This window comes from Melospiza georgiana, chromosome 6 (assembly GCF_028018845.1).
Source record: "Melospiza georgiana isolate bMelGeo1 chromosome 6, bMelGeo1.pri, whole genome shotgun sequence".
Lineage (NCBI taxonomy): Eukaryota > Metazoa > Chordata > Aves > Passeriformes > Passerellidae > Melospiza > Melospiza georgiana.
Window position 1 is genome coordinate 7347201 of NC_080435.1, and position 26431 is coordinate 7373631.

Sequence of the window (26431 nt, forward strand, 5' to 3'; positions counted from 1 at the left end):
AGTAGTTTCTATTAAAACCATTTCTGCTTCCCTTGCCTGTTCTCTTCTTCCCCTCTTCTCTACCCTTCTTTTTCCTGAGTGACTGTAGGGTGAGAAAAGAAGCAGTTTTGCATTTCAGTACACTTAATGTAGCCAAGAGGTTTGTTCATTGCCGCTTTGTACTTTCAGGCAAACGAGAAAATTTAGATTAATAGGTTGTTTATTCTTTTGCGTGTTCCTCAAATCAAAGACACTGGATTGCATTATTAAAGCAGTTTTGTGTGGCAGGCTTGGAACTGTCCTCACGGAGCTGTACATGAAGAAAAACTATTGCTTTTCATCCCCCACTCATTATGCAGATTGGCACAGGAACACTGTTAAATGTGGTATCATGTACTATCACTTAAAGACCTTCCTTCTGTACAGCTAATGTTGGGCTCCAATTTCACAGGATGATCTGTCTTGGAACAGACAAGGAAAACCCTAGAAATAGAAACACATATGTCCTTAAATTTTAAAAATTTAAATACTAACCAGTTTAATGCACAGAGTTTTTTTCAGACCACTAGTGACTGTCTGCTTTGCTGTGCTTTTAAATCTCTTAATTGATGATTCAGTTCATTTGTTTCTCATCCCTTCAGTTAGCAATAATGCTTAATTTGAGCTTTAGCAATAATCTACCCAGCCAAATTAATGAAGAAAATTTTCAGTATTTTGAGTCCAGAGCCATAACAGAATGATCTAGCTAGTGTTGGGTACCTGACTTAAATGCACGACCCTGTCCTGTGGATGTTCTCTGCTGAATAGGCAGTCATGTAGCTCTGGGTCTCTGAATACATTAGATACTCTAATTCCTTTTTCATTCTGTGACAGCAGAATCTCTTCTGACCCAAGGCCTTCTGCTTTCAAAGTCAAAAGTCTGGGGGACATAATTTAAGAGTAGAGGAGGCAATTGTGCCTGTCTTAAGTAAATAGGAGGAAACAAGTTTCTTTCCTTTATTGTTCTACTTAAGCTGTAGCTCATGTTCAGAGCAAGAAAGCATTACATTCATCATCTTATGAAATGGCAAGGCTTGTGCTGTGTGCAACACACCAGTGTGGCTGGGTGCACAGTGGGAAATAAGCAGTGTCACAGTTACCAGACTGGCTGAACCTCTGAGCTTTCCTTGTGTAATATCAGGTATTCTTCAGTGTCAGACCTGATGCAGGATGAAGCAGTTATGGTTTTTGTTATTGTCTGCTGCATTCCTGATTCTACAGTCCCTTTTCCCAAATTAGAATCCTTTACTTGGTGTGATTGAAATGTACATTCTCTCTGAGATGCCAGTGCTAGTATCTCCAAGTCTCCCTAGAGAAAAGTGTCGATAGCAAATGTTATGTAGGCTTGTTTATAACGTATACTGTCATCTTCCACCTGAGGATCATGTAGAATTTCTCCAGTCACCTTCTGATTTCACTTTGCTATGTTAGTTTATATTTGTATCACAGATCACTGGGTTTTCCCTGTCAGGTAACCATTTTCTTTCTCCAAGGAATTTCTAGCTTTCTGGGGGTTGAGAGTGCCAGTACTTTGTTTTCTAGGGTTTGGTTTGTTTATTTTCAGCCTCTGCATAGAAAAGTGATGTGGCTTTTCTACCTAAAACGTGTGAATGTACTAGTGTCTTCTAACTGCTGTAAATACTGTGGATAGTATCAATTTTGGTCCTTTTATAACTTTTCAGTTCTCTACATTGTTCATTCATGCCATGTTTTCTATTCCCATCAATGCTTGTAAGCCATGATAGCCAAGTTTGTAAAAGAATTACAGATCGCTATTTATAATGTTATATATCAACTTTTAACATGTTATAAAATGCCTAAACATGAATAATTAGACCACTATGTTCTTCTCCTATGTTCCTACACTGGGGAGAAAATGTGATTGGGTCCCAGATATCTTGTGTGCAGCTGTGTGTTTCATCTGTGACAAATATGACAATCACTGAGCTGAACATTGTCACTTTTCTAAGAAAATCATAAATTTTTATCTTTCTGCTTAAACATTCTAGATACTATTTTGCCTGCTTAAATTTACTCCTTAATTCAATTTTTTTTCCTTACAGCTTTTGGACATTTTTGAATCAGACATTGCTGTTTGGTTATATATCATTATCATTAATCTTATGTTGATAACCAGTAGTATTCACACTTAGAAATACTAAAATACTGAAAAGAAGAAGAATATGTTGTACTTACATTTTCTAGTCAAAACTCTTCTGTCCCTATTTCTATTTTGCATCTGAAGGCACATTACTGCAGCAACAAATTCATTCCTGCATCTCCACATATTCCTGCTATACAAGACACTTCTAGCAGTTGGATGGTTTTCTTTTTGTTTCCTAATTGGTATAATGGAAAGTATTTTCAGTGCTTCCTTTTAAACATCTAGAATAGGTAACATTTTTACTCAGACATTGAAATTAGAATCTAATCTGTCTAGCTCTGGAAGCTTTCAAATCCACACTGTATTTATGGAAAGACTTTAGAGTAATACAGACAAGCAGTTCAAAAAGAAAAGAAATTCAAAGAAAAGCTAATTAAATTTCCAAATAATTCACTGATTTGTTATTTTAAACCTTAACTGCAAAGCAAGTAATGATAATCTTCCTTTTGCTGTGGCAGTGGCTGCAGAACTGCGTGTCCCTCATTCAGCAAAAGTCTGTTCTGGTCACAGCTGTGTATACAAAGCTGCAAGTGAAAATGAGATGTACACATAAAGGCTCTCAGTCTATTTCCCTTTGTGGCACTCATCTGTTTGTTCTTTACCAAACCCCAGAAAACATCCTCCTAAAAGGAAAGCACAAAAGTAAATAGTGAGAAGATTTGTTTTTTTCCTTGATAAACATGTCAGGCAAAGTGACTTTCCAAACATATCCCATTTAGTGGAGATCATTTAGAAACCTTGAACTTCATCACTGTTTGTTGCCTACAAGCATGACTCCTAAAGGCCCCTATTCTTCCTGTTTTCAATTCCAGGATCAGTTAAGTCTTGTTTTGGCACATGGGCCCGTACTCTCCAATCCAGAGTCACTTTCTCTATTTTTCTAGTAACTGAGGAACTGTCTCTTGCATTTGTCTGCTGAATGTCTCTGAGGATTCTTAGAGATGGGATATTTTTTGCTTTCCTTTTGGATCCCCTATGTGTTAATAATTTCATTTAATCTTGAATCTCTTAAGAGCTAGCACTACTAGTTTTGGAGCCCTTAGTACTGCATGTAGGCGGGAACTTGGCACAGCAAAGCCTGAAACAGATCCAGACAGAAGATAACTCATGTGAAAGACAACTGAAAGGATGGATGCTACCTTTAAATGTGGCATGAAAGTGAGAGTACGAATTAATGCATTCGTATAGAATCCCCCTTTTTATCATCCACTTCACATAAAGTACTACTAAAATGCAGCTACATCTGATGCAGTGAATTGACATAGAGTTCTTTTGCCAAAAACACCAGGAAGCAATTTTTTTCCCATCAGGGCAGTATTAAGAAATATTTCTAATTGCAGGGAGCGAATAGGACCTCAGCTTTCAAGCTTTGCTTTGAAAGATGCAGCACATGTCCTTTGAGTCAAGAACACATGCTGAAATACATTATATTGAAGTGCTTCTTACAGCTATATTGCTGTACGATTTGCACCATCTGATTTTCAGACTTGCTCCATAAGTCTTAACCTCGAATGGGAAAAAAGGGCAGATATTGCAGGAAATAAAAGGAACATGTGTGTTCTAAGTCTTCAATGGCTGGGGATGCTTAAAGAGCTGCTTTCATCTCCCTCCTCCTCTTAGGGTTTACCATACTTGCATTTCCATGATGGTTTTTTTGCTGAACAGTCAGGATATTGTTGCATGGGAGATGAAAAAATGTCAGTGAAACCACAAAGAGTACAGTTGTGTTAGAGCAATGTAGCTGAGGCCCCAGCTGCTAGTAGAGGTTAATACAGTGTTACTCACTGTGGATGGCCCATCTCACTGACTGTTGCTATTAATGGGTTAGTCAGAAGTAACTGTGGGGTTTTAGTACTCCTGTCATCCTCTCTTCCAACTAAGGACAATCCTACATCTTTTAGAGATGGTGTGTTGTTTCTCTTTTTGTTGTTGTTGTTGTTGTTGTCTTCTCAGTAGCCTGCATCACAGCAGCAATCCACCCAGGATTCTACAGAAAACTGATCATGCATCCTTTAGGAAAAATCACTTGCATATCATATCTAGTAAAAATCATTTGCTCACTATGCAAAGTTATCATCCCACAACTAATGAATTAAGTGATATTCCTTTTTATTGCTCCTGCTATAAAGATCCTTACAAAGATCTTGAAGAGCCTGTCCTCATTATGAGGCTGAAAAAGATTACACAACTGAATTCTGTTTTCAGTTTTAACAAGCCAGGATTACAGTATGGATTCCTCTCTACACTTATCTTCCAGTAGATGGCCTTTTATTCCCCTCTAGAAAGCACTGTACAACAACAAGAAAGTGTCCTTTTCTCTTTCTGCAACAACTTGTTCTTTTGTCTAGTTTCTTACACTTCTCTGATTACCATAATATATGCATAGCATCAGTGTTACGGCATAATGCTTGAATATTTAGGACATTTGCCTGAACTTTCTTCCAGCAAAATATTCTTAACTTGTGGTTCATGGTACATGGTCCAAGGAAGTTTATTTAGCTGTAAAATAGGTAGCATTTAAGTTAAACTTTGACAAAGATGCATTATGTCCATAAAAAACTTCCAGGATTAATGGAAAAGTGTAGAACTTTCTTAAAAAAAAACATAAAAAAAGAAAAGGCTTTGTTTCATTTTTTAGAAATTAGTATCTATGTTAAATTTTTATTAAATACATATTTCTCCATATGGAATACAGAGAAAACAAACATTTCTTCGCTCTCTTTTCAATCTAAAAAATTACATTTTTTTGGACACACAGCTCACTAGAGTGTTGTAAGAGTTAAAATCAAGGGACATTACAGAACCTTAGCCAAAAGCATACTCTTAAAAGGAGCAGTTGGATGCCTTGTTGTTTCAGGTTTCTCTTAGTGCATTCATTCTGTTCTGTATTCAGACCAGTTCTGTAGTGGTGGTCATTTACAATCATTAATCTAGCTCATTGATATTGTAATGGGCTCCAAGCATTCTCTGTGAAGCTTACATGCTCCACTGCATTTCCTTCTAAATAACTAATGATGACTTCTTCAGTCTTGTCATTAACCAGATTACCTTTCTCCAGACAATTGTCTTATAGATTTGCTTTGTTTGAGGTTCATTTTCTTTTTAAATTTTCACACTCATAAAAGAGACTCAATATTGGTGTGTTTAAGAGCATTTTACATGACTGAACAACACTGCCCAAGCATAGGTCCAGATACCATATTTATTTTTATGAATAGAGACTTTAACTGTTGATTTGGAGGCTCCTAAAAACCATGCCATTTCCTTTCAGACCGTTGTTTTAGGCACTATAACTTCCAAAAGAAAATTGGAGAAAACTAGCCCACAGTCTGGGTACTTGGGATTATACTGTGTGTAAACCTCTAGTAAATATACTGTGCAGTAAAGTCAAGGAATGGCCAGGCCTGCTGGTGGCTTTCAGTTCTTGGAAGATGCATGTTTATGTCAGGTAGTCAAATGGTTCCAGGTGAACAAAAGTACACAGAGAAAGATGTTCTTGATCCTTCAGCGCTTTGTGGATCACAACCTGCTTCTTGAGTTTCAGCCACAGTGAGTTGACTGCTTTGTGTAGTTGCATTCTGGTGTCACCCTTGGTGGCATGTGGAATTCTCCATTCTTGGCATGCCTGAACTTGTCTCCTTCATGGCTGGGCTCGTGATGGATGAGTTTCAGAGAAGCAGTATCAGAGTGCCTGCTGTGATGACAGCTCTTGGTAAAGGTGCAGTTAACTGTTCAAAACCTTGCAGTGGATTAGTTAAGAGTTGATGTGGAGCAGGGTCAGAAAGACACACAAGGCTATCCCTAGTCATGATACGAATTATGCTGAAATTATTTGTGTCTCTTCCATTGGGTGCTAGTAGCAGCTGCACTGTACTTTGAATGTTTCTTCCAAAGAAGTCATTAAAAGAGGAAAGTCCAAAACATTCCTGTTTTATTCATTGTTATGAAAAAATAGTTGAGTGTTGCACCTCATGCTTTTACAGGCCACCTTGTGCCATATGAACACGTATTTGAAAATACCTTATTCTATCAGAGCTGGATGATTGGAACCTTTCACTGATGTTTCCTGGAAAAATTGTCTAGAAAGAAACTGGAAATCAAAGAAATCTTCGATGTTACATTGCTACAGCAATCTTCAGCATTTCCACAGTTCATTGTGTGTCTTCCTTATCCTCCACCTCCTCTTTCTTCTAGGTCACTGTCATCGCTTTCTTCTGCTCCCTGACCCTGTGTGCATGACACAGATGAGCTGTCTGCCAGCTAATTGTATTTCTTGGAGCTCCCAAAGCAGAAAGGAAATACCAAACACTAATTGAAGACTGGCCATATTGTCACTAGTCCTAGTGCATATCCGAGGGAGGATATGTAAGGTCCTGCATTGACTGAAATACAGCTGCATACCACCTGCCCATTTACTCTGCCCATCTCGTGATGTGTAACCATGAATTCTTCAGTTGTTTTGAAGATCTTAAGCTTAATGACAACTTGTTTTCTTGAGTAGGGGCTGATCCACATCTTGTCTAAAGATTACTGCTGCTGTTTGGGAGCTTGGGGAAATGTTGATGGTCTCCTTCAGTAAAGTGTTGCCGGCATTCCTGTACTTCACTATTAAGAGTGCTGGGCGTCCTGTTTCAAGTGGTTGAGCAGTCTGCCCCCCAGATGGCCAGAACTTCCACAGGAGTGTTTTCTCCTTATTGTTTAAAAGACCAATTAGCTCTGGCACTGGATTGATTATTTTCTACACAAGTGACTGAAAACCTCTCAAAGTGAGGAAAAGTCAGCTGTTGAACAAGATAAAAGCAGGCTAAATCACCTATAGCTGGGGAGATCGGCTAGTTATGTCTTTAGTAACCTTAGAGTGAAAGGAAAAAATAATTTCATAGTGGACACATATAAAAAATGTCTAATGTTATGGCATTTCAGTTATAAATTAATTTCACTCTGAAATGTACCCTATTTCTAGTTTTCTAGTTGATCTGTGTTAAAAGCCATTTATCTGTCTTGTGTTGTTTTGGTCTGGGTTTGCTATGCCTCTGAAACATGATACATTCTCATACTGTAGTCCACAAAACTGGGCCTGTGTCCTTTTTAGAAAGCTAAATGTCCTTAGAGATCACACTCAATGAGCTGAGCATATCTTTAGGATTATATGTGCTTTGGAATATGCATGGATTTATCTTTGTAAATGTTAAAGAACATTGCATGGAGAAAATTGGGTGTCCATTTAAGTCACCATCTGGTTCCTGTATTCAACTATGTACTGGAAAATTTAAACCAGACTCTTTTGTTTGTCATCTTCTATCTTCTTTTTCTGCTTCTGGAAATATTGCCAGAAGTTGTGGCTGCTTCTCCTTTCTTATTGTTTGCTCTCCTTGCACTTTAGGAACTGTGAATTCTTTAAGCCCAAACTACATTCAAAGTCCCACTCTAGACTTAAAACAAGAAATTAAAGAGTTGACATTGTCTTTAGTGTCGCATTAGGTATACTGTTTAGGTTCCTAAAGGGAAAAGATCAAACTTTAGTCATGTGTCAGATTTTCCGTGGGTTCAGGAATATCACACTGTATCAGTTAAACTCTTTGAGTATTGGAATGTTTTTTCTACAACCATGAGGGCTGAAAACTTTCTCTATGTTTCTAATGAAAGTTTGAATTTTTCAGTTTGTGGATGTGCCATGTTAGCCACATAAGCACGCCAAATGATAGCCTTGGACTGTACCTCTGGCACAGCTCATGGTGCCCTGAGTAGCATTCACTCAAAGCTGAAGTAATGCTGCCACATGAAACACTTCATACTAAAGGGTAATTATGGGGCATGTGAAAGAGACTAGAGGATGATTAACATTTGTATAAACAGAAAGAATCTGGATTCTGGGGATAGAATTGGAGCAGTTCTGTATAAATTCATTTTCTGTTTTTGTTAATCTGGCGAGTGGTTTATTGATAAAAGGGCTCAAGATCAAAGTGCAGGGAAAAAATCACACCATCTAGAAGATTTAACTCTTTTTAAAACTTTTAGCTTGCTCAAGGTAGGATGCTACAAGCTTTGCCCATAATGGACCCATTTCTCAGTTCATATGAACTGTCCAGGCTACCTCCAGAACAAATTACTTCATTCTTCGTATCAGCTGCAGCTGAATCTTCTTCTTCTTACCCAAGTACTTAAGAACTGGCTTTCTGCTCAGTCACAATGCTAATCCTCTCTCCTTGTTCTCTCTTGCAACACTCCCCCAACAAATCTTTTTAGGTCAGTCTGCTTAGCTCTCCACTATATTCATCCTGAGTCACATAGATTGTTCCTGGCAAATCTCACTAAATCTCTTTCACTCTTTGTTTTTTCACATCATAAACTGACTGTTTTTATCTGTTGTCAACAAGAGTCACCTAAGTCTGCTTTTTGCAGTCATGTGCCTTCTGCAGAGTGCAAAACATCTTGTTTGTGAAGACTACTCACCTGCAGCAGCTCCCTTCCCTTATGTCTGGCAGGATTTTGCTGGTATTCTCACAGGTTAGGGGAGGCAATCCAGGGTGCAGCCACTTGCTGAAGGTACCTTTCTATTTGAGCCAAACTGTAGTTATTCTTTGCATTCTTCAGTTACCCTGCCTGCTTCTGCTGTCATGTCATGTCAGACACAAAGGCTTCTGGGGTCCTTTCCTGAGGGTGTCCTGGGATCCCATATGGGAGCACCTAAACAGTATCAGTGGAAAGAGTAGGTTTGTGGGTAACCTGAATTCATCTGCCTGCATGTTTAGGGGTGCCAGAAGTTCTGTCTTAAATGTGTCTGATACCAGAGTGTTCACAAACCATCACAGCAGGCAGGGTGCAAGTACAGCAGGTAAAGCTGAATCTGCTTTTGATTAGGAGGATCTCTAATCTCAGGACATTTGCCTTGCACACATCTTGGACTTTAAGGATTAAAATGTCTTAAGCAGGGAACTACTTAAGCCTCTAATATCTAACAGTTTTTCTCTGCTGAGGAGGAATGAATCTGCTGTCCTTATCCACCTCCTTCCCTTTTCCCTGCACCTGGCTGTGCTCTTCCACAGCTTGCTTTGCATGAGCTTTCATCACATATTTCTGAGAGCCAGTGCAATTCACTAGCCCAGGGAAAAAGTTGAATTTTCTCAGTGAGAGGTGTGTTGAATGGCAGAGCTGGTATGAGGGGTGGTTCAGAGCCATGTGGCCACCAGCAAGTGATGGGAAAGAAGAAAAAGAGGAGTGAGCCTTTGAGCAGGAGTAAAAGTTTAGTTTGGCTTAGGTGCATGTTGAACTTCATCATCAGGAAGACAGGGTGAATGCATCCAGTTGTTAAAATAAGAAAATACATGCTAGTAATTGATGAAATGTATAAAATATAGAAATAATATATGCCAGACCTTGGTACAAAGCCACAGTATTAAAAGCTACTTATGCTCAAGATTCCATGTAAAGAACAGATTCTTATGTTGATCCATGATACCATTTTACTATTAGATTTTACCATTATCCTCTTTAAACTATTCACTAGAAAATCTTCCTTTAAAAAGAATAAATTGTTTTTTATCTAACCTGGCATCAATCTTTGGCTTTTAGAGCATTTTCCTATTGCTTAGAAGTAACAAGTGGGTCTCTCTTAGTTTTGTTCTGATTCTCCTACACTCCTTGGACTATGATTTAATGATTGTAGAAGCTGTCTGTACACTTCAAGAGCAAAATGAATCTTGCTGTACATGTCTTACATGAATATGCTCAGTCTTATCCATGGATTAATTTCTCTAGAATTCTTGGCTTTTTGATTGTTATTAGCAGTAGATATATGGAGGAAATTAGGCCATAGGTATCCTGTGAACAAGGCACATGCAGGGTTTTGCCTGCTAGCCAGATGATACTTGTGAAATTGCAGTACTGTCAATGCTCACGTTTATGTTCACTTTTTTGTAAAATTGTAGTTCCTGTAGACAGCATGAGAACACATAAGACTTTTATTTTGGGGGGCTTTTGGGTTTTTTGTTGATTTCTACAATGTTGCAATCCTTCATGGATATAGGGAGAATCCTAGATACGTGGTACTTACACCAGAAACACTAAAAAACTAAAGGCTAGGAAATACTCTTCCAGCTCTTATAAAAAGAAATAAAGTAGGCTGTTCTCAGTTATATTTGCAGGAGACTGATTTACAGCTCTATGCCTTTATGACTCTTGAATGACTTCATGACTGTGGTAGAAAAACAACCTGTGGAAATTGTGTGTCCTACCATAATTCAGAGGGGACAGCTACATTGCTCAGGGCTCCAGTCTGCTTGGATACTGGTTGTACATAAAAAATTATGGGAATAGGGAACTTTAAAGTATATTCATCAGGGCAATCCTTGTGTTTCTGGGAAGCTAATAATGTGACTTTTTGGGGCAGATTTCATACACCAGCTGCAGTAAGTATTCTCCTACTGCTTTGGGCATTTTTATAGCTGTCACAATGTTGTGACAGCGTTGTAGATAGCTACTTCTTGTGTTGAAAGCAGCCTAGATACAGCAGCAATGACTGCAATTCAGGCTAAGTCCTAAATATTTATTGGCTTCCTGGGTAGATTTTACAGCCTTCACTGAGCTGCAGGCTTCTATGTCTAGGTGGCTGTCACTATGGAAGATAACTGGTTTTAAGATAATTCAGATGTGTCTACACTTCACACACAACACTGACAGCAGCATTAACACATCATTTAGTATTCCTGGAGTTTGCATCACTCCAGGTGTGAGTGAGGTTGTGTGCCATCTGTTAGCCACATACAAACCAGAAACAGCTTTAATATGTGCTTTAAAAGCCACGGAAGTACAAAGCAGCTGCCTCCATGTTTCTCAAGGTAGGCCATTTTTATCCAGAAAATGGTACCTTCTTAGACTGTACCACATGGACAAAATTCTTTCTCCTCTGTATCTCTGAAACATGAGAAACAGTCTGCCTCAGGCACTAAAAGACAATAAACTACTCACAGGACAATCCAATCTTTAGGAAAGGGTTAGGATTTTGCTGGTGGCATGGTCTCAGTACCAGTACAAGCTAGTCAAGAATGTGAAGTCTAGTAGAGCAAAAATTATGCTGAACTGTCAAAGTACTTCCTGTTAAGCTCCTTCTTAGTGAGCTGTTGTTTTAAATTTGCTTTGGAATTTGTTATTAGCCCTTTTTTAGTAGAAGAGTGAAGTGTTAGTTCAGCTGTAAATGAACATGATTAACATGGAGACTGCAATCTCCATCCTTAAGCATATGGTTATGAGCAAGTTTGTTCCACTGCAAGGGCATGGTAAGAGTGTGTGTATCTCACTGCCCTGTGCTGTGGGGTCAGATTTAAACACTCCATGATTTGCTTCATTTGTTACTGGAACTTGAGATGCAGTAATTTGTGGTAGCAACCAAAGTGGCAGTTGTGGATTCTAGTTTTCACTCATTCTGACTGGTACCTTCCGTCTTTTCTTTCTTTCTTCATCATGCAGCATTGAGCTCTATTTACTCAGCTGTGGCCTGGAGACAGGAAGGAGCAACGTGGTCATGCACCAAAACTGCCCTTGTTTATTCCCAGCAGCTCTTGGCAAACAATGTGGTACATGGGCAAATGTAATTTTCTGCATGGTCTTCACTGACCTTGCTGTAGGGCATAGGAAAACAGTGATCACAGCAAACTGAAGACACCTCCTAAGGTCTGTGGTGATCCCACTTCCTGTATAAAAGGTACCCAACTATAGCCTGAAAAATTGGTATGATTTGTTGGTCAGGCGCCTGGGGTGTCTACAGGCTGAGTTGTGTTATAGCCTAAAAAAGTCTGCCTGTGTGCTCCACTGAATAATTTGGTGCCATTTCCCCAGGCATTAGAAATAAAGTGTTTCTTTAGAGCAGGAACTTCTCTGCACTGCTTCAACTTTATGGGCAGTTTCTAGTCTAAATGGACCATTTGCCCAAAGATTGAAACTGTAATTAATTCCACTTTTATTGACAACAAACTTCATTCTCTAACATGCTGATTTGCAGTGGATCTCTGCCACCCTTTCCCAAATTCTTTCTGATCAGACCTCTGCTTTTATTCTATATTGTTTTGTTGTTTTATGATGGAGGTGAAGGGATAATGCTGTGGTTTGGTAAGAAGACGGAGAAGGAAAAGACAGCATGAATTATTACACAAGATTTTTAACTATGTTATTTCTGCCAGGTGAGAGATCTCTTTTTATGCCTCTCAACTAATGCTCTCTTAGGGCCTAGTTACCTTCTCAAGCTGGTTTTGTCTCTCAATCAGACAGGGACTTAGAAAAAAGTGCAACTTTCTTTGGAAACCTCATTCTTTAAAAAAAAAAAAACAAACAAAAAAAACCCCGAAAAAACACCACAACCTCAAACTCCTTTACTCTCAGGGAGAAAAGAGACTAAAAACCAAAATTATTGAAAAGGGCCGTAGCTGATTAAAGCAGGCAGATTATCCTCCTAGAGCCTGTCTGTTCTGAATGTGGGAAGGATGCTTTGTATACTGCTGGACACCACACTGTGGAAATCTAAAGGGATCAAAGCAGAGGAACAGATATAACTGGGCTAAGTAGTGAAAGAAGTAGAGGGTAAGCTAAACAGATTTAACTTAAGATAAATGTAGTTATCTGTTAAGTAGATTGAATAAGATACAGTATGAAGAAAGGGTTATTATAATGATCTTTTGACAAATGAAAGAAAAATAATAACAAGCAAGAGGTGTAAGGATACATAAATAGGAATTTTAAGCAAACAAAAATAGAAATAGAGTATTGCATAAAGTTTCCAATTGGTGTGATTGCTTCAGACCAACATCTAGACTTTTTAGCAAAGATCAGAAATTTATTGTCCAGCATTATTCAAAGCTAGATTTAGAATTCCTTGAAGAGTAAGAGGTCCATACTACCCTGTTCACTTATGAGAAAGGGTCTGTTTCAACAAGAGCTTTTATTTGCCCCATGTTTTCTGTTTTCATGTAACCTGCTTCCTGTGCTGGGCCTGTGGAAAATCACGGAATCACAGAATGGTCGCTGACCACAGTGGGTCATTTGGTCCAACCTTCCTGCTCAAGCAAGTTCATCGTAGAGCACATGACACAGGATTACATCCAGATGGTTCTTGAGTATCTCCAGTGAGAGAGACTCCACAACCTTGTTGGGCAACCTAGTGCATGGTCACTCCCCCAGTAAAGAAATTCTTCCACATATCCATGTGGAAATTCCTGTGCATCTGTTTCTGCCTGTTGCTTCTTGTCCTACTGCTTGGCACCATCAAAAAGAGCCTGGCTCCATCCTCTTGACACTCTCCCTTCAGATACTGACAGATATTGATGAGGTCCCGTCTCATTTGTCTCTTCTCAAGGTGAGCAGGCCCAAGACACTCAGCCTGTGCTTGTAACAGAGATTCTGCAGACCCTTCATAACCTTCATAACCCTTCACTGGAGCTGCTCCAGGAGCTCCACGTCTCTCTTGTCTTGAGGATCTCGGAGCTGGACACAGCGCTTCCCGTGTGGCCTCACCAGGGCTGAGCAGAGGGGCAGGATCACCGCCCTGGACCTGCTGGCAGTGCTCTTCCTCGTACACCCCAGGCTAGCATTGGCCTTCTTGGCCACAGGGGCACTGCTGGCTCAGGGACAGCTTGTTGTCCATCAGGACCCCCAGGTCCTTCTCCACAGAGTTGCTTTTCAGCAGGTCAGCCTTCAGCCTGTGCTGGTGCATGGGGTTGTTCTTTCCCGGGTGCAGGACCCTGCATTTGCCTTTGTTAAATTTCAGTTGGTTCCTCTCTTCCCATCTCTTCCACCTGTTGAGGTCTTTCTGAATGGCAGCCCAGGTGGCCAAGAAGGCCAAGGGCATCCTGGTCTGTATCAGCAGTAGTGTGGCCAGCAGGACCAGTGCAGTGATTGTCCCTCTGTACTCAGCACTGGTGAGGCCACAGCTTGAACCCTGCATCCAGTTTTGGGTCCCTCACTGCGAGAAAGACATTGAGGTGCTGGTGTGTGTCCAGAGAAGGGCAGTGGGGCTGGTGAAGGGTCTGGAGCACAAATTCTAGGAGAAATAGCTGAGGGAGCTGGTGTTGTTTAGCCTGGAGAAAAGGAGGCTCAGGGGAAACCTTACTGCTCTCTACATTCACCTGAAAAGAGGTTGTAGAGAGATAGGGGTCAGTCTCTCCTTCCAAGTTATAAGGTTAGAGAAAATGGTCTCCAGTTGCACCAAGGAAAGTTTAGATTCGATATTAGGAAAAATTTGTTCCCTGAAAGTGTGGTCAGGCATTGGAATGCTTCCCCCTACCCTCGTCCCTCCCAGGGAAGTGATGGAATCACCATCCTTGGAAATGTTCAAAAAACATGGAGATGTGATGCTTAGGTTGTGGTTCAATGGTGGACTTGACAGTGTTGGTTAATGATTGGACCTTGCTGATTCTGTGATTCTAAGTTGTGACTGTCATCTGAAACAAGGTTAATTATTTGAGCCTAATTAATAAGAGCCTAATGAAGACTAAGGTGTTTGTGGCAAAAGAACTTATGCTCTGTACCTCAGTCCTGCTGTCAGTGCCCTTGAGTTCCCCTCCCTGACTACTGCTTGGCTCTACTTCCACCTCTGGCTCTTTCTTCCATACTTTGCATTCTTCTGTATATAGAAGTAGTGCAAAATTGCTGCTGTTCAGTTAGTCTTCTTCTTAGCTCCAGTCCACAGCCTTTTGGACTGTGAACATACAATCATGTAGGGCTTTTTGACATCAGGATGTTTCCATTCCCTTGGGATCCCTAAGCTTCCCCAAGAGTCACCTCTTTTAGACTCCTCCTCCTGAGCCACAGAGTTCCTTCTTGACCAGGCTTTCACAAAGCTGCTCTCTAAAACATGAATCATTTGATTGGTTTTCTTGTGTGTTTTGGATCTTTGTTCTGTGCTTCCTATAATACAGTGACCAGATTTGTACACATTATTCCAAAAGAGACCATCCAGCTGCCTTACTGAATGCCAAAGTAATAACGTCTGTGGTTTATACTCTGTAGCCCTCCACACACAACCCAAAAACCTTGTTTGCCTTTGTTACTGCTGCCAGATGTTCTGTGGATGATTTTCAAGTGTACTGTGGGGAATGTCACCATGCCAGTGAATTTCAGCAAATTTAAGCAACTTTGAAATTATTCCTTTTTCCACATGGTTATATTCAAGTCAAACCAAACTGTGTTCTCACTTGAAACTGCCCTATTTTGGTTACCCCTTTTTCACACTGAATCACTCACTACCTGTTACCAGTTTCTCTGCAGGAGCCTGTATAATAGGATTTTCCCTTCATCAGGCCTCTTCCAGATGGTGCTGGAAATGGAATTCCATTTCATTTCAATTTCAGAGTCCAGCTCTGAAAGTCTAGGGAACAGTTATACTGTCTTTAGTACTCAGACTACTTGAATTGGGAGTAAAGGGAATATGAGGCTTTTTTTCCTAGAGAGGAAGCAAGGGGAGGGAACAGTCTATAAAAGTCTTACAATGTTCTCACCTCTCTTTTCTTGCAGATTTGCTGACAGCACAGGAATACCACTGCCTGCTGCAGTTGCTCTGCCCTGACTTCCCAATGGAACTCACTCAGAAAGCAGCAAGGTGGGTCCTCATTCTCTCTTTAAAGGCAAGATTAATCCTACATGCATGGACTTAGGAACTAGACCTGTGGGTAAAGGTAGGGACAGGGACCTTCAGCTTTTAAGGTTTTGGGGAAAAGAGACACCATCTTTTGAGTTTAAGAACAGGGTGTTTCTCTAACAATGTGAAAGAGTATATATTTAAGATATACAAAGGCTAAAATATCAATGCAGAATGCTGCTGTTGGCTCTGTGTTCAGATAAGTTACAGATAAAAGAATGTTAGCCAATATGTTTTTAACTGACATGTTTTTTAAACTTGATTTCAAATACTGTTTACCATTCTCAAATGTGTTCCCCCTTGCCCCAGCTTCTATGGTTGATAACATTTAAACACACTAACCTCTGAAAGATTGCCAGTGTTTTAAAGTATGTTTGGTAGGAACATGGCAGCTAATCTGTTTGAAATTTTATTTTAATCTAGACAAGGCAAAAAGCAGATAGCTGGCTCAGGGCATTGATAATGTGATATGGAGTATTTTACTGATAGTGCTTGCTGATTCCAGTCCAGCCCAGGCAGCTGATTATTAACTATCTGATATGGAAAATGTAATAAGGTACACACATCTGTTCAGTTGCTTGTCACCCAGTGCCAGACTAAGAAAGAACACTAGCCCTGTAGCAGAGATATATCTGCTGCTTCCTTTCATGGAGGTACACAAGCACCAGTCCCCTATGCTGGTGTGTATTTCATAGGGCTCCAGCTGAACTGAGCAGGAATTTGTCATGGTGCATGCAATGAAGGAGACTTCAGCATATCTACACATGTTGTGATGTTTGTGTCAAGGAATTCAGTCCACAAGGCTGCTGTAAACTAGAGGCCCCATTCAGGGGCCTGCTGCACTGTTGTGCATGTGTTGTAGAGACGGACAAGCCGGCTTTGGGAGCAGGTGTTGGAGAGATATGAGATCTCTGTCAGAGGCACACAGGCTCAGGTGGGGCTGACCTTACTCCTGCTTTTGGCTGGCTAGAGATTTACTTCCACGTTGCTAGCTCTGTAACAAGCTAATCTAATTGAACAACTTTAATAAAACTTGTCATATTTCTAAACCATTTTTCACTTTGCTTACAACTGTTGCTCTTGTCCTTTTTCTGGTCTACACTTCCCATTGTCCTCCATGGTCTCTGCCTGTTAGAAGGGTGAGCTCTGCAGACTTTCTTACAGCACCAGTTGACCTAGTCTTTGCAAAACACCAATGTCACATGCAAACCTGGAGACATTGTTCCTTCTTCAGTCTGCACACCCCAATTGTTGCTAATTTTCTTCTGAAAAGAATTAAATCCAGTAGCAGCAGGAGTCTCCAGAACATTCAGTGATACAGGCAGGACCTGCATTGACAGTGCTGGAAGAGGGCAGTCACAGCTGTAGCCTGAGTGCTGTGTGACTGAGGTGCTCTCCCAGCACGGTGCAGCCCACTCATGCAGGAGCTGTTGCTATGCTGTGATAGCAAACAATAGGACTAAGATCAGGATATGTCAGAACATTAGAATGGAGGCTACAACAATATAGGTTTTGTTCACATGACATCAGAGAGCTCCATTTTCCTGTTCCTGGTGCAGAAGCCATACCCAAAATATGAACTAGGATATCTGTGTATCTGAGATTTCTTGGATTTTTTTTTTAAATGGTTATAGCCATTAGCAGATTAAAGACTTTAATTTACAGAGGTACCTTTGATCTTCAGAGACACCTTTGGCTTTCTGAATCTTGAAATTGCAGGACAGAAAGTAAAGGAATTTTTTTTCTGGTTTATTGTCATGATTTTAAGATCTGTACCTGAGCACTGATTTTTCTATTGTAAGAGAAACACAAGAAACTCACTGCCCACATTTGAGTAGCGACAGCCCAGTAGTTCACAGCTCCTATGCTGTTTTATTTGGTGTGTTGCACTGATCAATACTAATGGAACTGGGGCTTGCAGTTCAGTACTCATATTATTAAAAGATTGCCTAAGAGTGCAGACTGTTTTTTATGTTTTGCATGTTTTGCTTATTTTTGCCTCCATGTGTCAGTAAATAAACCAAGCCTCTGAAAACTCATTTGAGCCAGCCTGGCTTTAAGACAGATAGTGTCTTTAATGGTAGCAGAAAATGGTAAAAGTCCTTTTAACTTGCCTGGTCTAGGGTTTGTCCTGGGAACATCCTGTCTAGTTTGGATTTCTGAGATTTTAACCACAATCAGGAGACCATAAAGTATCTCAATTGGCACAATAGTAAGGCTTTCCTGCCAACCAAACCCACTTGACCCCTGAAAAACCACTGTACCCTCTACCAGAATGCCTCAAGTGTAGGCATTTTTCTTCAGTCCTTTCCAAAGTTCCTCCTTGATTTTCGTTATTCACTGAGTGCCAACCACTAACTTTTTTAATACATCTTTGGCCTCAGGATTTGAATTCTAATTTGGACAAGAAAAAAAAATCCCTTGAAATATGAGATACCAGAGGAACTCTTTTGAGTTGCAGGTCATACTTTCAGATTTTGTCCTCAATTTTGGTCCTGCTGCCTGTGTTACAGTCCATAGCTAGGTTTTTCTCCTTACCAGATATTTCAAGGAAGAGGTGCAGATATGTTGCATATGATGCTCTCTCAACTTCCTTGAGTGCTTACTCAGCTGGCTGTGTGGTGGAATTGCCAGCTGCAGTCAATCTCCTCATAAATGATTGTATTGGATTTAAAGACTTCTCAACATTTCTGGCGTGCAAAGCCTGGGCCAAGCGGAGTCAGTAACCCAGCACCAGAGTGCACCTGCTTCTATTTAGATGCTCCTCTGTCACATATGTGCTCTACAGGCTTCCTCAGAGGCTCCTTGCTGTCTTTAATAGCAAAAACTGTCCAGCAAATTCTCATACTTCTGCCTACTTTCTCATGCTCTCCTCTAAGTAAGAGACTGGAAGTTGGTGCTGCAGAGCAATGCCATTGACCAGAGTTTTAGATTTAACAAGTGAAATGAGTTTCTTGTTAGGAAGGTGATGTAATATTGTCTCTCTGCATAACAAATATGTAAAACCACTCTCCACTGTTGTTTTCCTGCATCTTTGAGAAGAAAGCTTCGGTGCTTTGAGGGTATCAGGGAGACAAACCATCATTTCAAAGGAGGGAGTGCAGCTCATCAGTGATGTGGCCAATTGCATTTCCAGTGCTTAAATAGTGGTTGGAAATGCCAGTGGCTGAGCAGTTTTGCCTGAGAGATGAAGATGCTCTGCCTGCCAGCTTCAAAGCCATTTCCTTGATGTGGCCACTGACAATCTGAGTAACATGCTTATTAGTGAGAATTAAGAACTGAAGCTACTGCTTCTTTAGACAGGAGGAGAGGAGGCTTCTGGAATGTAATAAATAAATCAGAAGCACTTTGACATCTTCAAAGGGTTTTGTTTTAAATACTGGCTTTTCTCCTGGGGACCCTCTTAGCCCCAGTCTTTCTTCTTTGAGATAATTAATTCAAGCTGCTCTACATGTTTGATTTTGCCACAGTGAACAGAACTGGTCTGAGTGGCAGGGAAGTCTTGCAAGATCCTATGTTCTTCTAGGTCAGCCTCCCACACAGCTCCCTGAAGTCTTTTACATGAGACAGAACAGTGTTTCTCCAGCAATGTTGCAGGAGTTGGTGTGCAGATTGCATCTGGCCCTGTGTTCAGAAGGGTCCTATTGGATGACCCATACTTTGGCTGTAATGAACTGGCAATACCCATATGGCACAGTATGCCAGATGCTGACTGTACAGGTTCAGTAGACCTAGATGCAGTTGAAAAGAAATATCAGTTGCCTTTCTTTAGCATTGCCTTAATACTCTGGTTTTTTTCCCATCAAAGTGGAGTATTTTCTTCTGTTTTACAGTCTAAGCTGTCATTGATTAGATGAGTTTGATTTTCCCCACTTCAGCAACTGACCTTTTTATCCTTAGGTAGTGGTGGCAGTGACCAGAGTATTGTTTTTGTTTTCATTTTTGCCCTGAAATCCACAGGTTTTTTCCCTGAAAGGAAGAGCTGGAGTTTGCTATTAGTTATATTTCATGTTTATGGCCTATGGCTGGTATTTTCCATATTGAATATGCTTCAAAATAGGGATGCATGTAGCTCCCTACATGCACCAACAACTTAGCAGGGACAGAGAGGACTGTCCCTGGCCCAAGTCTTCAGTTGTCATGATATTTGACTTGATAGTCAAATAATAGACCTATTATGAAAAGAGACTGATTCTTTCATCAGGAAGGGAAGATAGGATGTTCACAAAGTGCAGTTAGGAAGCTGAATGTTGGTGCAATGTTATTTCCTCTGTAGTCAAGTAGAGTTTGTTTGAGTATAGATGGTGAATTGCAACTGTTGTGACCTTTATGAATCTGAAATATGTCCCAGTTTGATGAAGTCTCGTATACAGAGGAATAGCATGCATCTCATTCTGCTTACACCAGTTTACTACTTGTGTAACTGTCCTGTCTGTAGTCACATTTAGTCAGAAGCTGAACTTTGATGATCCTTGTTGATCCCTTCCAACTCAGGATATTTTACAATTCTGTATAACCATGTGAACCAGCCTTGCAGTTTTTGTACCACTGTTCCATCATGTCCACCAGGCTTTGAGTGTCACACTGCTCTGTTCACACTGTAGCTGAAGTGTGTGACTGACATTCAGGATCTTCTCCTTGCTTCAGGTTCTTAAGCTGCCTTCAATTGATATTAGGGCATCCACATCCATGCAGCAATGGGTGTTACCATTTCTCTCTCCTAACTTCTTATACTGGGCCACTAGCAATTCTCAGTTGTCCATAGTTCCTTGGCTGCACTTCCTCAAGGTCTGGGGTTCCTGGTTACAGACTTTAGTGTTTTTGTAAATGCTAAACTGTTTCTCTCATCTTATCATAGGATTGTGCTGACGGATGATGCAATGGATTGCCTGATGTCTTTTTCTGATTTCCTCTTTGCTTTCCAGATCCAGTTCTACTACTCAGGTAAATTCTGAGAACCTGTTGACTTCTCCCACTTGTAGAATTACAACTTTACAGCTTCCCAGTCTTTGCACTTTTTTGAAACTTGAAAGGATATGGTTTTTTCAAAGAAAATATATAGCTAATGGACTCTACTGATGAAAAGCATCACAGATGTCAAGAGATTAGGAGACTTAATGAGGAGATGCCAAATTGTTGTGAATACTGACACACCCGCAACTGCTATGTCTGATGAATTTATTTGTCTTGGCCTTGAGACATGAATTTCCAGCTTTATCTAGACTATGTTAACAGCTAACAATTAGCTTTTACTAGGAACATTTTTTTCCCTTTCTTTAAGGAAAATATTCAATCCTGCTGGATACAGCATAGGAAAAGCCCACCAGCTGGAGCCTTTAAAGGAAAAGCAGCTGGACAAATGGATATAATTCTCCCCCTTAATATTTGCTCAACTATGAGCTGGTTTCTGAACTGGGTATAATTCCCATGAGTTTAGGGACCCTCAGTGGACTCCACTCCCAAGAACTTCTCTAGCCTCCCCTTGAAATCACATAAAATTGTAACCTCCACACCTTTTGGCAAAGAATTGTGCAGATTTGACACCTGTCCTGTGAAGAACCACCTCTTTTGTTTGATTTAGACCCCCTAGTTGGAAAGCAAAAGGAACAGATATTCCATATGAATAGTCTTCACATTGTTGGTTATTTATTGTATTCTATCCCACTTCCTCAGTCTGAGTTTTAACTAGATAGGATACTTCTAAAATTCTTGGCAGGAAAAGTGCAAATCAAATAATACTGGTTTGTGTGTGTGTATTTCCTCATGCTCACCCACACATATACATCTGTAAAATCCCCAGGTATTTTTAAACTTCAGGAGACAAGGTGGAGAAACTTGGATGAGCATTCAGGTGCTTGTCCTCTATGGGGAGACTGCTTTAAAATACATTGTCCTGTTGCCCTAGCCCCTCTAAATTGTGATTGAGGAACAAGAATCTCATTCAGGACAAAAAGAGGGCGAATAGATATTAGATGTGCTCCCAAGCACTGGCTGGTGTGCCACTTTCTCATCTCCTGGCACACAGCACTTTTTAACAGAAAGCTCATGGATTTCTGTTCACTCACACTGAAATGGCTCCCTCTGATGGACGTGGCTCACAATTGTCCTCGACCAGGCAAAACGGGCCAGGTTTGGATGCACATAAACACTGGCTGGAAGCTGTTGTGAGCGTAATCTGTGGTCAGAGAGTAAACTTGGGTGGCCTTCTGATCTGATCTAATCTGTGAGTTCCCATCTTTCTATCAGTTAGGAGTCTGCTGCTATCCCTAATACAAAAATCTCTTTTTCTCAATACTTCTCTGTATATTCGTCCCTTGTAACTCCGCTGTACATATCACAATTTTATCCATGAGACCTTATTGTAAACAACCAGTTCAAAATGGTGATTTTGAGCAGAACCAGGCTTGTAATGCCTTTAGTCAGGGACACAAAATGTGTTTGGAAAGTTTTCTCTGATATAACAAATATTTCCATTGAGCTGCAGAACCTCAGCACAGCCTCAGGGCCTGCTGACTCCTGACTTTCCTCTCCACCCACCTCATGTGCAGCATTGCACTTGCATTCACTTGGAACTTAAATGCCACTGGAGTCCTGACAAGCTCATTCTTGTGTACACACTCTCAGAGATCCCTGTCCTGCTCACCCAGGCACAGTGCACACACGCAGCCTGTCATGCACTCTCCCACCAACCCACACACATGCAAACCTCTCCAAATGGAATCTAGATTTGTAAACTGCTGACCACATCCATAAACAAACTTGTTTAAAATTAGATTCCTGCAGTAAACAGTGGGTAGTATGAGGAGCCTGGGGAGAGGCTTTCTGCCAATTCTAGCCTGACCTGCCCTGGCCCTTCTTCTAGATCCTGTGTTATATTTACTTTGGAGCAGCATGGAGGCAAGCTGATATATGGCCTGGAGCCCCAACCAACATGCTCCCTTTCCTCCTGTTGCAGTTCAATGTAGTTTGCGCCCAGCTTGCATGAGTTCTACATCAGTGGCAAGAGGTGGAGAAGGAAAACATTTTAGACTTCACAAACTAGTTTTGTGTTTTACATTAGCTTTCACACTTCACTGTTTTATTAGTGTGCTAGCTAGCCTTTGTTCCCTTGAGATGAATCTTCTCAACAGAGTGAGTGACGTCTCATAATCATCCTAAGAAGAAGAAAAAGATAGCAACTTCTATGGAAATGGCTGCATGGGCATGCATAATATCTGTTCTGAACATGCAGGATGCTGTAGAGTTGTGTTTATTTCCAGTTAGTGCTATGTACAACACAGAACAACAGTTTAAGCCACAGTCTGGTAGGTCAGGAGGATGCTTTGCTGGTTACAGTGCTGAGTTTTAAACAGCTTTCTGTTCTTTTAGAGTTCCTGGAAAGTGTGGCTGCCATTTATCAAGATCTGCTGGCTGGTAAGAATCCAAATACTGTGATTGTGCCAACATCATCCTCTGGGCAACATCGGCAGCGCCAGCCCCCAAATGACTGCAACCCACTTGAAGGGGTAGAGGCATCTCTGTTCTACCAGTGCCTGGAGTCCTTGTGTGACAGATCAAAATACAGGTATGAATGGAGTCTAAAATACAAATTTGAAGTCTCTGTCTCTGGAGACCCTTTGTAAGGTTGGAACTGTGGAGAAAGAGAGGCCTTTGAACAAGCTGATATTCCCACATGGCTCTCACTGAAGAGCTATGAAGGAAAACATCATAGCTGAACAGTTTTAACCAAATGAGAGAAACTATTTCATAGACCAAAGAAACATAGGGTTTGAACTGATTCTTGAAGTAATAGATGGATTTGGGTCTCTGCTCTCCATCTCATTTCTGCATTGACACTTTCATCGAGGAGAGATCCATCATGAGTTTGCTAGAGGGGATAAACAAGTGCAGTTGCATTCTTGGGAGTTGAAAGAGCCCAATGGGTGGATGGAGTATGAAGCCTTAGTACCTAGGAGAGTTCACACTGTCCATCTGTATCTGAGCCTGTGTTGGAGCTGGTTTCCAGCTACAGATCCAGGCACAAGACTGGCTTTAGTTCAGCAGAGGATGGAGCAACACCAGACTTTCCTGTATAGCTTTGACAGATACTTTGATCATATTCTCACTAATTGCAAGAAACTTCGCCTTCCTAGAAGGTCATGGTCTAGAAACACAAAATAACTCAGGACAATAACTCATAACAAGTTCCACCTGATTTTTCTTTAGGTTTCCAAATCCAGATTTCTGATCCACAGAATTACTGCTGAACTGCTGTCCAGTGCTATAGATATCTAAGCATGGAGTTCATGGGTTGTTTTGTTCTTTTAAGCAACAAAAGCTCTACATTTCCTGTATGTCCTGAGAACTTCAGATGGGAAGAGTACTGTGGGTCCATCTGGTAGGTCAGGCTTTGCACAGCACTATGAGGGGAGCCATTCCTAGCCTTTCATGTAGTAGTTCAATACTCAGGCTTTGGTAACCACTTCTGCCTGAGGGATCACCAGCCCACCCCCACGTCTCCCAGGGGTACCACTACACCACTGACTGTTCAACACTTCCTCTTTATGAGGCAGTTTGATTTTGCGTGAAATCCTTCAAGGAGTATTGGTCAAGAGCAAAAATCACCATGGAGATATTGCTTAGAACTCAGGACCAGGCACTAAGATGAGTGTAGAAGAAGGGGATATGCTAATTTAGTCCTCACCTGAATAGTGTTCTCTGACATATTTAGGCTGTCATTGGAGAGGTTTTCTTGCCCCTTGGATGACTATCACTGATAATAGTGTGATAACAGCATCGCTGAAAGTGTTCAAAAATGTGTAGTGTGGCAGTTAGGAACGTGGTTTAGTGGTGAACACAGCAGTGCTCCATTAACCACTGGACTTAGTGGTCTTAGTCTTTTCCAAACTTAACACTTCTTGGAAAGTTTATTGACTTCTGAAAGCAAGTATTTCCCAGAGGATTTTTCCCAGAGGGAAAAACATGCTGAGTCGGGATGTGTATGCCTCTGAGTGAATCTAGGCTTTTCTCACTGTCCTTGGAATGAAGACAGGTAAGACTGCTCCTAGGGATGTCCCCCAGGCAAAGATCTTGCTTAGCAAACAGGGAGCAGATCCAGTGCTCAATAAGCAATCTGGTGGCTCTTCATTTTAAACTGAGTCAGGGCAACCTTACAGTGTTAGACCAGGTGAAAGGGTTTATTTCTCGATTTTGAGCTGGTCTTAGAAGAAAAAGATTATAATTTAGAAGACAAGATGATCTCTGTTTCTCTTTTCCTAGCTGTCCACCTTCTGCTCTTGTGAAGGAAATGCTGAGTAGTGTGCAGAGAATGACCTTCTATGGATTCCTTATGGCTCTTGCAAAGGATCAGGGCATCAATCGAGCTCTAGGTAAGACTTCTCTAAATGACATAGCTCTAGATTTTCAGTCATTTTGTATTTCTGTGGAATTTCATTTCTAACTATAACCCATATTTTACACTGTCAGGAAGAGAGTGAGGGGAAGTTTTTAATATTTTTGTTGCTGGATTAACTTTAAAAACATAACATTGTGCCTTACTGTCTCCCTGAAACTTTGGAGCTTCCTCAAGGCTTACTGAGTTGAGGTGCCATCCTATGTTTTAGCCCTTTGTGCTCGTGCAGATTTTAAATGCCTGCTCTCATCTATAAGGAAAGAAGGCACACCTAATGGAAAACCTCTGGTGCCTCCTTGGCTAAAACATTAAAAGCCCAGTCTTTCCCAGCTCTTCCCCATCTTCCCTCAAGGCGGTGTGATCTTGCTAGTAACTATCTGTGGCCTGCTGAAAATCTGATTATAAAACATAAACTGCTACAAAAATCTGTACCACACTGCTGTGGGAACCACAGGGATTACCAACCAGCATCTCACTGCTTGTGTCTATGTTGTTCTGGCTTGGAGCAGGGAAGCAGTGTTACATTGGCCAAGGACAGTATGTAATCCATCCATAATTCACCCACAGTTTCATATTTCTACCATATGCCTTGCTTGTCCTCTTGCTCCTCCTACAAAGAGGAATAGAAATGGCTTTTCTGTTTGACAAGACTGTATTCAGGAAATAAATTTAAATGGTAGGAGCAGGAAGGGAGGGCTGTGTGTGGGGTGTTCCCAAACACTCATCTTCATTCAACAAATCACCTGGCCATTAAGGGTAGATGACTGTCTGTCTTTGGGTAAGTGTCCTCTTCCTCTTCTTCTGAGCCTGAGTATCTGCCAGTCCCTAATTGCAAAGACAAAACTCAATGAAAAGGTGTACCTTGCCTGAGGGCTGCTTCTTTTGCACAGGTGTGTGCCATACTACAGTAAAAGTGTCTTCCCTGGCTGAGCCCCTTCTTACAGCAAACCATTTAAACTGCTCATGTTCCTCTGGGGCAGGGCAGATTATATATCAAAGGTGCATGAATACACCCCTGCAATCCCCTCTGAAAACAGGCTTAGAAAGCAATGTATTCACTGGGAGGAAGGTGATGCCTGGATGGCAGCAAGCAAAATCTTTTTTTCCTTTGCCCTATAAAATCCACTTCTAGTCAAGCATAAAGAAAACAGACGAAAAGAAAAAAAAATCCTGCCCACAGCCTCCATTGTGCCATCTACAAAGTAAGTGGGTTTTTGTTTCCATTAATGTAGGC

General features: G+C 40.9%; 1 protein-coding gene across 1 annotated transcript in view; it reads left to right on the forward strand.

The window, feature by feature from the left end:
* The window catches only part of CSTPP1 (centriolar satellite-associated tubulin polyglutamylase complex regulator 1), a 79245-nt gene that overhangs the window by 48989 nt on the left and 3825 nt on the right, over positions 1 to 26431 (forward strand). The window contains exons 4-7 of the mRNA XM_058025768.1: positions 15683 to 15767; positions 20665 to 20750; positions 23175 to 23370; positions 25065 to 25174. Coding sequence (XP_057881751.1) covers positions 15683 to 15767; positions 20665 to 20750; positions 23175 to 23370; positions 25065 to 25174 — 477 coding nt within the window. The remainder of the gene's footprint in view (positions 1 to 15682; positions 15768 to 20664; positions 20751 to 23174; positions 23371 to 25064; positions 25175 to 26431) is intronic.